Source organism: Phascolarctos cinereus, unplaced genomic scaffold (assembly GCF_003287225.1).
Source record: "Phascolarctos cinereus isolate Bilbo 61053 unplaced genomic scaffold, phaCin_HiC Scaffold_3;HRSCAF=262, whole genome shotgun sequence".
Classification (NCBI taxonomy): domain Eukaryota; kingdom Metazoa; phylum Chordata; class Mammalia; order Diprotodontia; family Phascolarctidae; genus Phascolarctos; species Phascolarctos cinereus.
In genome coordinates, this window is record NW_027555736.1 from 160,988,612 (window position 1) to 161,002,785 (window position 14,174).

General features: G+C 44.7%; 1 protein-coding gene across 1 annotated transcript in view; it reads left to right on the top strand.

Annotated features, from left to right (window-relative positions):
• The first annotated feature begins 277 nt into the window (after positions 1-277).
• ONECUT1 (one cut homeobox 1) overlaps positions 278-14,174 on the top strand; it is a 53,633-nt gene continuing 39,736 nt past the window's right edge. Inside the window, exon 1 of the mRNA XM_020981095.2 lies at positions 278-2,157. Within this exon, the coding sequence (XP_020836754.1) occupies positions 1,068-2,157 (1,090 nt within the window). The 5' untranslated portion in view covers positions 278-1,067. The remainder of the gene's footprint in view (positions 2,158-14,174) is intronic.

Here is a 14,174-nt window from a genome sequence, read left to right on the forward strand (position 1 = left end):
TTACACCCTTCCCTCTTAGGGCTGAGATGGGGGTGGGGTGGGGGAGAAAAAGAGAGTTGCCAGAAGTCCTTGATAGAGGTAAGAGGAAGCTGAAACCACCCGCTACCCTTCCTCCCTTCCTCCCTTCCTTCCACACAGCACCCCACTCCAACCCAGGGTCAAGAAAAAAAATCTGGAAGATTTTAGGATCAGCTCTCCTATCTACCCTCTCCACACAGCTCCACTCCACCACCACCACCACCACCACCACCACCACCACCACCCCCTAGTTCTTTGACAGCCCCGCCCCCTCCTCCCTTACAGCCTAAGGCCCCGAGGCTCCTGTTGGTAAGTGGGGGGGCGGGGATGACACGGCCCCACGGCCCCAACAGTGGAGCAGAAAGGTTGGCGGCCTGTTCCGGCCTCCCCTTCCAGGAGCTGGGAGGAGAAATCCTTTAAAGCCAGACTGCGGGCCTGAGCCCATCCAACAAAATAGAGCAGGACGCGCATCTCCAGCTGCAGCTGCAGCTCCAGGCTTCTCTCGCGCTTTCCCTCCTCGCTTTTTTGCATGTGCTCGCGACTCCCCAGCCGGACTCCGATAGGAAGGCGCCTGGCCCCTTCCTTAATATGTATGGGGACGTCACTGGCCGGGCCCGGAATGGGGGTGGGGGTGGGGGCCGTGCCAGTGCGCATGCGAGCTCTCCTCCGATAGCAGCAGCGGAGCGGCGGCCAGAGACTCTGAAACAGTAAAAGAGACATGGCTAGAGATGGCGAGGGACGCAGCCAGACACCAACCACGGCTGCTGCGGGGGCAATTTTAAAGGAACCGGGGGTCTTATAATTATAAAGAGGAAAGGGAAGAGAGAAGGAAACAGTGGGTGGAGGGACAGTGTTTCCAAAGCAGCTCAAACATTTTTAAATTAATTTTTAAGAAAGCAAAGAACGAGAAAGGGAGGTGGGGGCGAGAGAGAAGGAGGGAGAGACAAACACAACGAAACAACCCGCATCCACCAGATGTGAAGACTTCCTACACCGTTCTCATTGCCCGGCCAGATAGATGTTTTGTCCGCCGGGTCGCACGAATCACAATGAACGCACAGCTGACGATGGAGGCGATTGGCGATCTTCACGGGGTGAGCCATGAGCCGGTGCCCGCCACAGCCGACCTGATGAGCAGCAGCCCCCACCACCGCAGCACTGTAGCCCATCGCAGCAGCCACTTGCCCGCTCACCCCCGCTCCATGGGCATGGCGTCCATCCTGGACAGCGGCGGGGACTACCACCACCACCACCGACCCCCCGAACACGCCCTGGCGGGGCCCCTGCACCCTACCATGACCATGGCGTGCGAGACCCCTCCAGGTATGAGCATGACCAGCACTTATACCACGTTAACCCCTTTGCAGCCTCTACCTCCCATCTCGACCGTCTCGGACAAGTTCCCACACCACCATCACCACCACCACCACCACCACCACCCTCATCACCACCAGCGGATCGCCGGCAATGTGAGCGGTAGCTTCACTCTCATGCGGGACGAGCGGGGACTAGCATCCATGAATAACCTCTACACCCCCTACCACAAGGACGTACCCGGCATGGGCCAGAGCCTTTCGCCCCTCTCCGGTTCTGGTTTGGGGGGCATCCACAACTCCCAGCAAGGACTGCCCCATTATGCCCACCCAAGCGCCACCATGCCCGCTGAAAAGATGCTCACCCCCAACGGCTTCGAAGCCCACCACCCCGCCATGCTAGCCCGGCACGGGGAACAGCATCTCACCCCCACCTCCGCAGGCATGGTACCCATCAACGGCCTCCCGCACCACCCCCATGCCCACTTAAATGCCCAGGGTCACGGGCAAATCCTGGGCACCGCCCGGGAACCAAACCCCTCGGTGACCGGCTCCCAGGTCAGTAATGGAAGTAATTCAGGGCAAATGGAAGAAATCAATACCAAAGAAGTGGCGCAGCGGATCACCACCGAGCTCAAGCGGTACAGCATCCCTCAGGCCATCTTCGCTCAAAGGGTGCTGTGCCGCTCGCAAGGGACCCTCTCAGACCTGCTGCGCAACCCTAAACCCTGGAGCAAACTGAAATCCGGCCGAGAGACCTTCCGGAGAATGTGGAAGTGGTTACAGGAGCCGGAATTCCAGCGAATGTCAGCGCTCCGGTTAGCAGGTGAGCCAGCAGGGCAGAGGAGCTAGTTAGGATGCTGGGGGGATCAGGATAGAGGATACCAAATTTGACCTGGTAGAGTTAGTTGCGCCTCCACCTAGACAAGTCAATTCAGGCATGAAAATACGCTCGGTACACTGTCTCTCAGGTCGAGCTGCTTTCCTTCCCTTTCTCTGTGCCCCTTTCTGTCTTTCCGCGGGAGCCAAACCAGGCAGTCCCAAGCACAGGTGCCAGTGGGGTTCCGGCTTCTGGGGATTGCGTAGGGAAACAGGGCTGAAAGCGGCTCTGGCAGCGGCTCGAGAAAACCTGCGATACCTGCCAGAATCTTTAGCTGCCCGGTCTACCCACAGCTTAGTCTCGTGTTGTGTGCACGCGCGTACACGGGTGAGTATTATTGTAAATGTGTATTCGTATTGTTCACACGGGACTCACAATCCAATGCTCTGGGCTCCAGTCCAGTACAAGAAGCTAGGGTTCTGGGAATGGAACAGAACATACCAGGTGCTCTGGGTGAGATGCGCAAAGACTTCAAGTCTTTACTGTCTCGAACTTACACTCATTTACGTAGGGGAATCGGGTCCTGCTTGGGATTCTACTTCATCAGACTAAAGTGTTTCATAATTTACAACCGCCGATGTCCTATCCTATGTAAGTAGCTATGCTAGGTGGCAACGTGTCTGTGTCAAGTGAGTGTTCGTGTATGTTTCATCTTTCTCTTTCTATCTTCCTTGGTTCTAAACTAACCCAGTTATTGAGGAGTTGAATGTTTTCGTAGAATAAGGAGTTTGGGGAGGGGAAAGAGAGAAGGAAAAGAAGAGGGAGGGGAAACAAGCTTGTGCCCAGCTAAGCTGAGTTTCCTTAGGTGCCTGCATGCTAAGGACTTTTCATTTCATTTTATTCTGCTGCGTCTTTGAAAAACTAACCCCAAAGTCTGGGGGAGGGTCTGAGAATCCCAAGTGTGGTAGGAAGGAAGCCCCTCCATTAGCTTTCAGCTCCGAGCTGAAGTAAAAAAGAAGCAGAAGAGTGATGGATCCGCACTGGTTACCAGCTTCTGTGTCCTGGCAGTTTCAGTCTGTGGCCGGCTGGTATTGTTATTTCCGCAGTGGTGGAATTAGGGAAAGAGCGTTATCTGTCTGGCTATTCTTACGATTTTATGGTACAGTTAAGGCTAGAATCTAGTTGTCACAGGATGGGAGGAATTTGTGACATTTACCAAAAAAAAAAAAACCTAAGGAGATGCGAGGCAGAGAAGTGAGGAAAATAGGGGGTCCAGGTGCTGGCTGTAGCCAAGGGAAGAAATGGAACTGATTGGTTTTTTTTTTTCAGGGATCAGAGGCCGAACTGTGACTGCAGTTAGGTTAATTTAATCCTCCCGCCCCCTTCGGCCTCCACACCTCAGACCCTGCTCCCAGGCTGAGTGAGTGGCTTGAATAGAATGGTAAAGGCCTGAATGAGGGTTTGTTAATTAACTGATCGTTCTCCATTAATTCGTCCCAGGAGAACGAGAGACAGTCAATCCGAGCCAGAGCCGGGGGCACTGAGCCGTTTCACAGGCTAAAATCAAAGAGGAGAAGGCCAGAGCTCCCCTAACTCCCTCCCTCCCATCCTGTGGGGTCGTCCCCCTAACTCCATCCCCTTCCAATGAGAAGAGAGAGACAGGCCAGGTGCAGGCAAGGCTGAAACCCAACTGCGACATCTATTTGCTTTTAATTTTCCTTCTCTTGAATCTTCCTCTGGCTTGACCACACTGTTCTAATCCTACTAACCCCGGAACCCCATCCCTGGTCTCCTATATTCCATTGACTGTACTCACTGGCCCCTCTATTTCTATCTGCTTCATTTTCTTTTCAGCACCACTTAAATGACACCTTCCTCACATTCACTACTCAAACTTCCCCTCTGGCTCATTCTGGAAATAGGAAGAGGTTGAGGGAAGAGACCACTCAACCATAGACTGTTATCTGTCCCCATGTCCCCTATAGGGAAGACAATGTTTTCCTCGAGGGAGGTATGTTTGTCTTACTCCTCTCTTACCCTAATGGGGAGGGGGGGAAGAACAGGACTTTTGATCACCAAGAAGCCTGTTCCACAGACACACACACCCACTGCCTTGAGGCTGTTGAGTTAGACCCAGGTTCTAGCATGAGAGACTTAGAAGGGGCATGCAGCCTCCTACTCCTTCCTAACTCTGGAAACTAATTCCTCTTTTCCTTAGGAAAGAAGTGTCCTCTTGCTAGTTCTGGACTCCATCAGGTACCTGGGTCTATTCCCCAATCTCATAATTTTGGGCTTCCTGTTAATTTGGGAGGAGATAATGACATTGACTGTCTTCAGCTCTTGTCATAAGAGATGAAGGGAAGTCTGGGAGGCCTGACAAGCCCAGACATTAGAGGAGTGAGGGTGGGCAATTGGATGTACACTGGGAAGGAGTTGAGGTGGTGAGGAATGGTTGGATCATTAACCTCGAGGGTGGGAGCCCTTTCACTACACTCAGATGCAAGCACAGTGGGGGCCCTGAACTAACAATGGAAACAAGGTTTTGTCTTTCTGAAGAGCACACCATAGCAGCTCCAGTTTTATCCTAAGCATTTGTGAAAGGCCAGGTTGACAGGAATCAATGAGATCTCCTCTCCCTCTCTTCGCTCCTAAGGCCTAGGAGATCACCAGAGATTGAACCCTAAGTATAACCTTTCCAATTTATACTCTCCCATCAGTTGACCAAATGACCTATATAGTAGCCTGGTACTGAAACGAGAACCAATGTATGTGACTGTGATGGCTTGCCCTAAAGGGAAAGAATGAGTTGATCTCCCTTGGCCTCTAATTCAAGGCAGGAATTGAAGTAGGACTAAAAGGGCCTTCCAGAGGGAATGGGTTTCTAGAGATTTTTTGAAGTCTTCTCCCTAATCCAATATCTAGCTAGAAATCTGGCAGAAAGGGGGAGCATTAGTTGGTTACATAGATAGTATATCAAGGTACTGACCTGTCACATTTTCTCAGAATGAAAATGGTTACAGAACTCTTCTCTCCCATGTCCAGTCTTACTTCACAGTTTAATCAGCAGTTGCCCCCTCTTTCTCCAATTTCTCTCTTTAATTCTCTTCTTCCTCCTCTCTCTCCTACTCTCTCCTACTCACTCTCTCTACAGTCTGATTTTTCCTACTCTTCCATTAAAAACTTAATAGATTGTTCCCCTCCCCCCCCAGAAGCAGAACTACTGAGGCAATAGAAATGGAGGCAACCTGCTGCCCCTAAAATAAATACATTTGTATTTATTTAAAACAAGTAAAAATAGACTGGAAGGGAGTTTTCTCTTATCCCCTCCCCTCCCTTTTATATGACCAAAAAAAAAATCCTAGAGGGAAAAGGCTATAAGATAACTGTGGGAACCTGGAGACTGGGATAGGATGGGTTGGCCACAAAACAATTTTAGTAGTGATGTAGTGATGGCTAGTGAGTAAATGAATAGGAACAGAGGACAACCAAGATCATGACCTGGATGGAATTAAAGTGTAAACCTTAGCATGAGGTGTGCAATCTTTCAATAGCCTTAGGGCTACTCTGTAAAGGGTTGTGAAATACAGCAATATTTTGAAACTATGATTGAACTTCTATTTTAAAAGAACTTTTGTAGGGATGGTAGAGAAGTAGTTGGGGGTGACTTTTCTCCATGACTTCAGAAGTCTTAAAAAATTATTGAATCGGATGACTAGAATGAGTCTTTAATTGGACTGCTAGCATTTTTCTTCATTTTACTCCCCCCAATCGTGTTTCTTTAAGGCAAAAAGGAGACACCTCCAGCAGATTTATATTTTCAAGCAAGGAAAATGTTACAATGAATGTGGTTTTTAGTATGTGTGCGGCTTAAGGGAGCACACTACCAATGTAAAGACCAAAAAGCACCCCATTTGAGTTCCTGGCTGGAGTAAGAGATGGGGCTGGGATCCAATATGGACCTGAAAGAGGTCTCGGTTTGATTAGCAACTGGGGGAGAAAGGCCACTGGGCCCCTAGGGCAACTGGAAGATTTGCCCCAAATGTTTACCTCTCCTTCTCCCCATATATATCCAACTCCCTCTTTTCAGCTTTGCTGTAATATGCTATGCGTTTCCTAACAAAATTAGCTACAGTGGGCTACTATGAGAAGGGCAACGGAGGGAAGTCTCACGGAATTAGATGCAAGAAAAAAATCAATATTTTTTCCTCAATGTAATAATCGCTTCTTCCCCATTAGAGATGCAGCCCAGCAACTCTCGCGCCGCTAGAGTGTTGTGTCCCGGGTGGGGTGGGGTGACATGCCTCTGACGTGGACGCCTATCAAACGGAGGAGGAGATTAGTTTCCAATTAGAGATCCCATAAATGTGCTTGGCCGAGCTGCTGAACCCGCCTGGGAGGGAAATGGAACTCTTATGTGGAGGAAGCTTTTGCCTCCATTCACCCTTCTGTACTTAAATCTGTTAACCTGAATATTCCTAGAAAAGCGTGGCTCCATATCTGCTTGGATTCAAACACTCTCCGTATATACAACTGAGGTTTCGGAAATGCATTACGCTGGTATCCAGAGGGAACCAATAAAAATGAAAAGAATTCATCCTAAGTTAACTCTAAGGGAGAAGGGGAATGGATTCCTAAAGTCACCAGGGCCGGCTCAGATTCATTCCAATCATGAGCATCGGGTGTTTCCCCAGTCCTTCCCCTTCCAGATCCTGCATTTTGTTCTGCTTTGGGAAATTCCAAGGAGACTGGGGGAGTTTGGACAGAGAAAGTGACCTCGCCCTGGAGCTACAGAGATTGCCTTGTCTTCATCCAGAGGTCCAGAGCCCCACGCCTGGTCACCCGGAATCTGAGAAAGTGTCGGCGGGGCCAACTTGGGGCTTGTTTGCTGTAAGTGGCCTTGTGGCCTGGTTGATTTATAACTGAAACCTGCATAACTTCATTTGCTTTTTGTTAATGTTTCTCCAAGTTGGGGGAAGGAGGGCAGAGAGAAGCTAAGGAGCTAAGCACAGGTCCCTTCGTTTCTTCTGTGCCCGGAAGGTAAAGCTGGCCGGGAACCCGGGTCCAGGGCAAGAGGAGAGAGGAAGCTAGTTAACTGCACTAGTCGGGCTGTTTGGAACACTCGGAGTGGGCTAAGATTAATCCTTTAAAAAGGTTAAGGAGGGAAGTTTCCCGCAGCTCTGAGACGAAAGCGGTTTCTCACCCTACAAGTGGCCCACTCAGGAAACGCCGGATATGATAGGAAAGAGAGAGCCTTGGGATCTCCTCCAACATAGACACAGACACAGATACACACACGCACACGAGCGCGCGCGCACACACACACACACACACACACACACACACACACACGCACGCACACCTTTGGCCCAGACTTAGCCAGTTGCAGCTGCTCGTTGAGTAGGGCAGAGGCAGTGAACAAAGGGACCGTGGGGGAGGAGCAGAAATGGTCCAGCTGGGAACCTCCTGGGGATTTATTTCTCTTCTCACCCCAAGCAAGATCCTCAACACAAACGTACATTCACAGAGCTCAAGCACACTAACACCCAGTTTCAGCTTTGGGGGCTCAACGTGAGTTACGGAGCTTCTATCCCCACTCCGCCCCTCACCTTCCCGCGGCTACCAAGGTTAGTGGTCGCTTCTGTCTGTGTCCTTATCATTGTCTCTCTGACAGTCACCTACAGTGACCGAGGCTGGCAGTAACAAAACCTATTCTGCCATACGTAGAGTCTTCGTGTCAGTGTCTGCAGATGCTCTCTACGGAGTTGTGTTGTAAGGCCGAAATTACCCTAAGTGACAGCTGCATGAGACTGCACGCACTCCAATTTCCCTTTCCCATTCTGTTCTTTCCTCATTCCCTCCACTGCGGGAAGTGGAGGAATAGTTTGTTATTGAATTTTTTTTCTCATTTGTGGTATCATTGTCTGTAAAGGTTACACACCCAGGAAGGAGAAAGATTGGGAAGGAGCTCCCTGCCTGGTTGGTAGACAGAAGAGCTTTCCCTGGCCTTCTGGGTGCTACCATTTTGTAGAAATGGCCAAGTTTCCAACACAGAGAAAATCTTGTTTAGGCCATTACCCTCAGGGGCTTTTCCCTCTCAGAGAAAAGAAAAATCTCTTTGAATGGAAGTAGCAAACATTGCTCAGCCAATAGGCCTCATTCAGGTGTACATGGAGTCCTCAGCAGAATGATCTGCTACTCTGTCCTAGTGGGTTTCTAGGCATTAGAAGTGTTATCAACATTCTGCTTTGCCATCTCCACCACCACACAAACACACTTCCGCTCCCCCACTAATCACTTCTTGACATCATATTTTCAGGGTGATTTTGCAGCAGCAGGTACAAACCCTGGAATAGTCTTTGTCTTCTGGTCTGCCACTTACAAAAAAATCCAGGGGAGCAGGACTTCTCTATGAGATTACTGGAAGGTATCTACACTAGAGCTCTGGATGCACAATATTGACATGCTACCCTACATTTCTGCCGACCTTCAGTTGCCCAACTGCTACAGCTTGCTTTTCTAGAAGCTGGGCTTGCCCCCTACTGGCCAATATAAGGCAGATTGGTAGCTGGGGAAATCTTTCATTCAGCAGGCAGTTCAGAGGAAAGGGATCTTATTGCTATGGTTATTAAAAATGTCTAGTTGTTATGATAATTAATATTAATAACAACACTATTAGGAAAAAGATAGATCAGAAGAGGAGGGTGATGAGCCGTAGAAGCATAGTATTTCAGAGTTGGATGTTACCTCGAAGGTCATTAAGTCCTGATGATATCTCAATAGGAACCCTCTCCATAGCATTCCAGACAAGAGCCATCCAATTTGTGCTTGAGGACATTTGGTTTTGGAAAATCTACTTCCTGAGGCAGTCAATTCTATTTTGGGCAACTGTAATTGTTAGGAGGGAGACTGAATCACATATAAAAACTTAAAAGTCTCAGACTTGGTATTGCAGTATAAATAAGGGTTATACTGAGGCCCTCCAAACCTATGGCTGAAAAATTCCCCAGTAGGGAGACAGCTTTAACCATAAATTTCTTCGAGCATTTCCTCCTCCCAAAGGTAGATTTAATCAGCATTTAAATTAAGCATTTTCTTTTGTTGTAATACCTATTTGACCATATCAAGGTTGGAGTCATACGACTAGAAAGTGTGGTTTTCACTTGACCCTAGGCTTGGGCACCCTAAAGGAAACCAGTATGGACAGCATTTCCTTCAAGGAAATGTTAGCACTGTGTTTGCTTTGTTTTAATTTCCTTCTTAGAATACAAAATCCTCCTAAGACAGAGCCAGGGAAATTGGGTTCTTTGTTTAAACCACATTGTGTCTAGAATCATCTCTAGGAAAGACGGGGGCCACTAAATCAAAAATAACTACTTGTCTTAGAACAAGACTAGACTGCCTCTTTTCCCTAGGTTTGCTTAGGCTGGGTTGTCCCTTCAGTACCCTGGACAGGGCTTCTGCGGGCCTCCTGTGCTAGAGTGCATCTCTCCCGCAGGGCCTTATTTTGCAATTACAAAGGAGCTAAGACTGTTTTGAGAAAGTTGCCGTAGTAAAAGGAAAAATATGTGGTAATTGAGGTGAGCTAAGTTATAGAGGAGTCTCGAATTCCCAACTGGGAATGTTTGCACCCACTGCAAAGTGAATGGAAGTGTCAAATTCAAAGGACTGATTTCCGGGCCCCACCCCTACCCGGGCCCGCCCACCCTACACAGCCACTTTCTGCATGTGTCTGAGTGTGCTTACACACCTGCTTTGTAGAATCTAAATGTACGTCCCTGTGGGTGTGACATGGGTTGGATCATTAAACTAAAACGTTCAATTCAGTCCCTTTGATCCGTGCTGAGAAAAATCTATAGTGATCTCTAATCTAACTGGTCTTTAAGGAGATTGTTACGATAGTAACAAGGATAGGTTTTGATGTCATCATTTCTACATTCATGGCGATGCAGCTAATGAAAGGAACACTACTACACACAGTTGTTGTTGTTGTTGTTGTTTTTAATAGGAAATAATTCCAGCTCACAGACTGGTAAAGTAGGATACTCTTCGATTAATGAAGTCAGTAACTAATAAGGAGTGTCACTGATACAGCACTATTCAGCCTTGATAGAAAATGACTTTGTCCTTGAAAAAGCAATTCTCCCTATTCTTTGCCTATAAGCATTGAATATTTGAATATATTATATTACATATTAAATATATACATTCATTTTATATCTAAAATCAACCTCAGAGTCTTTTGTGGGTAAGAGGAAGAAATTATCAGTTTTATATGAGCACTAACAATGTTTGTTCCCTCAACTAATGGGGAGATAGTAGGGAACTCCAAATCAGGGTAGTGGCAAAGTTCTACGGTGTGACTGAGATTGAAGATGTTAAGTTGTGGACTTCTCACAAAACTATATAAATTAATGTGGCATTTGCATAAAAAATTTACTCCATTTCCCCAAATAATAGAAATATATTATAAGATGTTATATGCTATTAATAATATTAAGAAGCATACCTACTTGATCATTTAATTTTTTTAATTATTCTCTCAAAAATCCAAGTAAAAGAACTCAACTTCACCATAAAATGCATTCTATATATATTACTGGGTTTATATCTTTGAATATACAGTTAACAACCACAGATGTACATTTTAATGCTTCCCTAAAAACCCAAACTTTAATACCATCCCCCTTTCCATATTATGGCAAGGCATTCTTTAATGAGGATACTGAGATTAGACAGGAAGTTATAATTTGAACTTGCAAGCCAGAAAATAGCGTAATAACAGACTATTGAATTTGGAGTCAGAAAATGGGTTGAAATCCTGACTCTGTCAACCATATGACCTTGGGTAAATCACTTAACCTCATCTGTAAAATTAGTCAGTTGGATTAGATTATTGGTAAAGTTTCTTCCAGCTCTAAATCTATGGTGTTAAAGAAAAAACTTATATTATATTATATCATATCATATCATATCATACTATACTATACTATACTATACTATACTATACTATACTATACTATACTATACTATACTATACATTACTGACTAGGATGGGTCTTTAAATTCCCCACTGAAGTTTAATGAGCCTTTTTTTCTGAGTTTATTAAATAACCTTAGTGCATGTCAATTAACAATGAAAATGAACACAGACTCACAGCACCAGGATAAAAAAAAAAACAGGTTGCAGCCAAATAAGAATTCTAATTAAAATGAAAATGATTAGACATGCCATTGTTACCCTCTCTTTTCTGACTATTGATATTCAGTGATGTTGGACATCATCATTGTACTGGCAGTTGTGGAAAGGTGTGGTAACTGGATGTGAAGCAACTGACCAGAGCAACCACAGAAGCAATCTTGTATTATATGGTTCAAATTAATTGGACTTCATAAACAAGCATTTATTATGTTCCTAGAATGTTCTAGGCACTTGGCTAGCCTTATGTTTACACAGTATTATATTAAAGCATTTAAGTCCTTTCACATATGCTATCTCATACATATCTTACAATTGCATGAGGTAAGTGAAGGAAGCATTATTATCCACATTTAAAGTAAAGGAAATAGATACCCAAAATGTCTTGTCATTGTTCTTTTACCAGAGGATCACAGATTTAGAGCTAGAAGGGATCCTCTTATTTTACAGATGAGGAAATGGAGGCCCAAAGAGTCTGTGACTTGCCCAAGCTTACAAGAGTAGTTAAGTATTATTAACTAAAACCCACATCCTTCAACTTCAAATCCAGCAATCTTTCCACTTCACCACACCTGTTTGGTGATTATCCAGCCTCAAAGAAAAATAACACTTCTAATCATTTCCATGACATTCATATCCAATCATTTAAAATTTTTTCTTTTTAGGAAATGCATTGATCCTTTAAGGAAGTCACACTGATAAAAAAAAAAAACATCTCTTTAAGACAATGCTTTAATCATATAACTAGACCCTAACATTTAATTTATCAAATCTACTATGATTGGTCTGTATATACAAACTAGATGGTAAACAACCAGAAAGATAGATTTTGCCACTTGTACAGGTGAACCAAATAGATTGAATGTTTTTGCCCTATGTCTATTCCAGCTTCATATAGACCCAACTTGAAATGTCTATGAAAAATAACAACATTGCCTTAAGCGTATAACACAAATGCCTTTTCTCTAGGGATCTCAAAAAACTTCACATCTCTCAACCTCATTTCTCTTCACAACATGCCTGTTAGAGTTATGTATTATTGCTTCCATTTGTTGAAACTGGAGAAAGAAAGCAAAAGATACATAGTAAGGCAGTAAAGGAACCAATTTGCCAGGTCATTGTTCATTCTACTACATGCCCTATGTTTGTCCTATAAGTAGTTCTATTCCACCTGGAATCATTGACTGCTGGGACCAAGCTGGGGGGTTTCTCTGTAATTCTAGGGATCAGTAGGGTATATTAGGTCACAATTCTATTTCTTGCCTTTAAGCTAATGCTTGACACATATAATGTCTGTATTTTGCCTATTTTTAAGGATCATGCATGTTTTAGATAATACATTAACACAGACTGTATCTATGAAATGTCAAATGATCTAGGTGGATAGCAACTATACCCATGACTTCATCGATGTAAGAAACTCTACAACCTACAATATTAGAGTCACTTAGAATACACAGAGGCTAAATAATTTGGCCAGGGTTATATAAGCAATATGTGTCGGAGGTAGAAACTGAACCAAAATGTTTCTGCCTTGGAGTCTTGCTCTCTATCCAATAGGCCAAGCAGTCTTTCATGTGATGTTGAAAACCTAAAAAATTCAATTATTCCTTGTATGTCTCCAAACATTATGTAGCCGAAATTTTAGTTTGAATATTATCCTAGGAATTGTGATTTCTGGAACTATTGCATTTCTTTTTCGTATCATGAGAATGCCATAGCTCCCAAAGGAAGTTAGCCAAAGAACAGTGACTGTGTGCCACTTTTCTTTGGCCTTTCTAACAATTTTTAAAAAAAAATGATGAAATTGTGCCACCTAGTGGTCTCAACTCTTACTACTATTTCTGCTGACGAGAGCTTATGATAGGAGTGGCTAACCCGATTAAAGTATTGATGTAGTCACAAAAATCGTTCATTAAGGCAATTTAATCTTTGCTATTAAATGTCCTTTCAATTCATTTGGGGTAATTAAGATGCAGTTAAAGTGATTAAATTCTAATTACTTATGCTAGACAAAGACATATTTGTCACACTAATGTGGTTAACTAAGGACTCAGCTGAAATAAAGTTAACATTTACTTCAGATGATGCAATTGGAGAAATCAGTTCCTCTTTTCATCATTAATCCAGTGAACTGGGTGATTATGTTATGATACTACAAGTTCATTAAACAGAATAAGCGATCATCAAAATGGTTTGGGAAAAAAGAGTGGCTAAAAACACCTTGGTACTTTCGCAGTTAAGTCAACATCACTGCAAAAAACTGCCTTCTTTTTTCCCCATATGTTCCAAAAATGTTGAGAAACTTTTGCAAAATAAGGACTATATGTAAAGACCGCGTGTCTGTCATCTGAAGACTAACCTTGCTAAGTTTAGAAAAACTCATTGCTAGAATGTTGGCCACCAGGTGTTGAATTCTTTTGACCACAGTAACTCATTAATCCAATCCACTCCAATAAACATTTATGAAGTGCTTACTATGTGTCAGGCACTCTGCTAAGTGCTGAGGATATAATTAATTAAAAGAAAGACAGTCCCTGTCCTCAAGGAGCTTACAATTTAATCTACAACACACACAAAAAAGACAGGAAAGCAGGGGAGTGCTCAGGTTGGGGGAAGACCAGGCAGGGGCATTTTGTTCCATGGAGTTGAAACCAAGCAGAGCAGCAGATGCAGAGTAGAGTGAGCCAAAAAGTCCAATTTCTGCCCTCTCTAAAGGAAGGCAATGGGAGGAGTTTGGTACTCCACCCTCCAGTCCTCCAATAAGAAGGGAGAGGAAGTTGAGAGGGCAGTATCAGTCAAGGCTTGAGTTAGTAGTATGGTGATG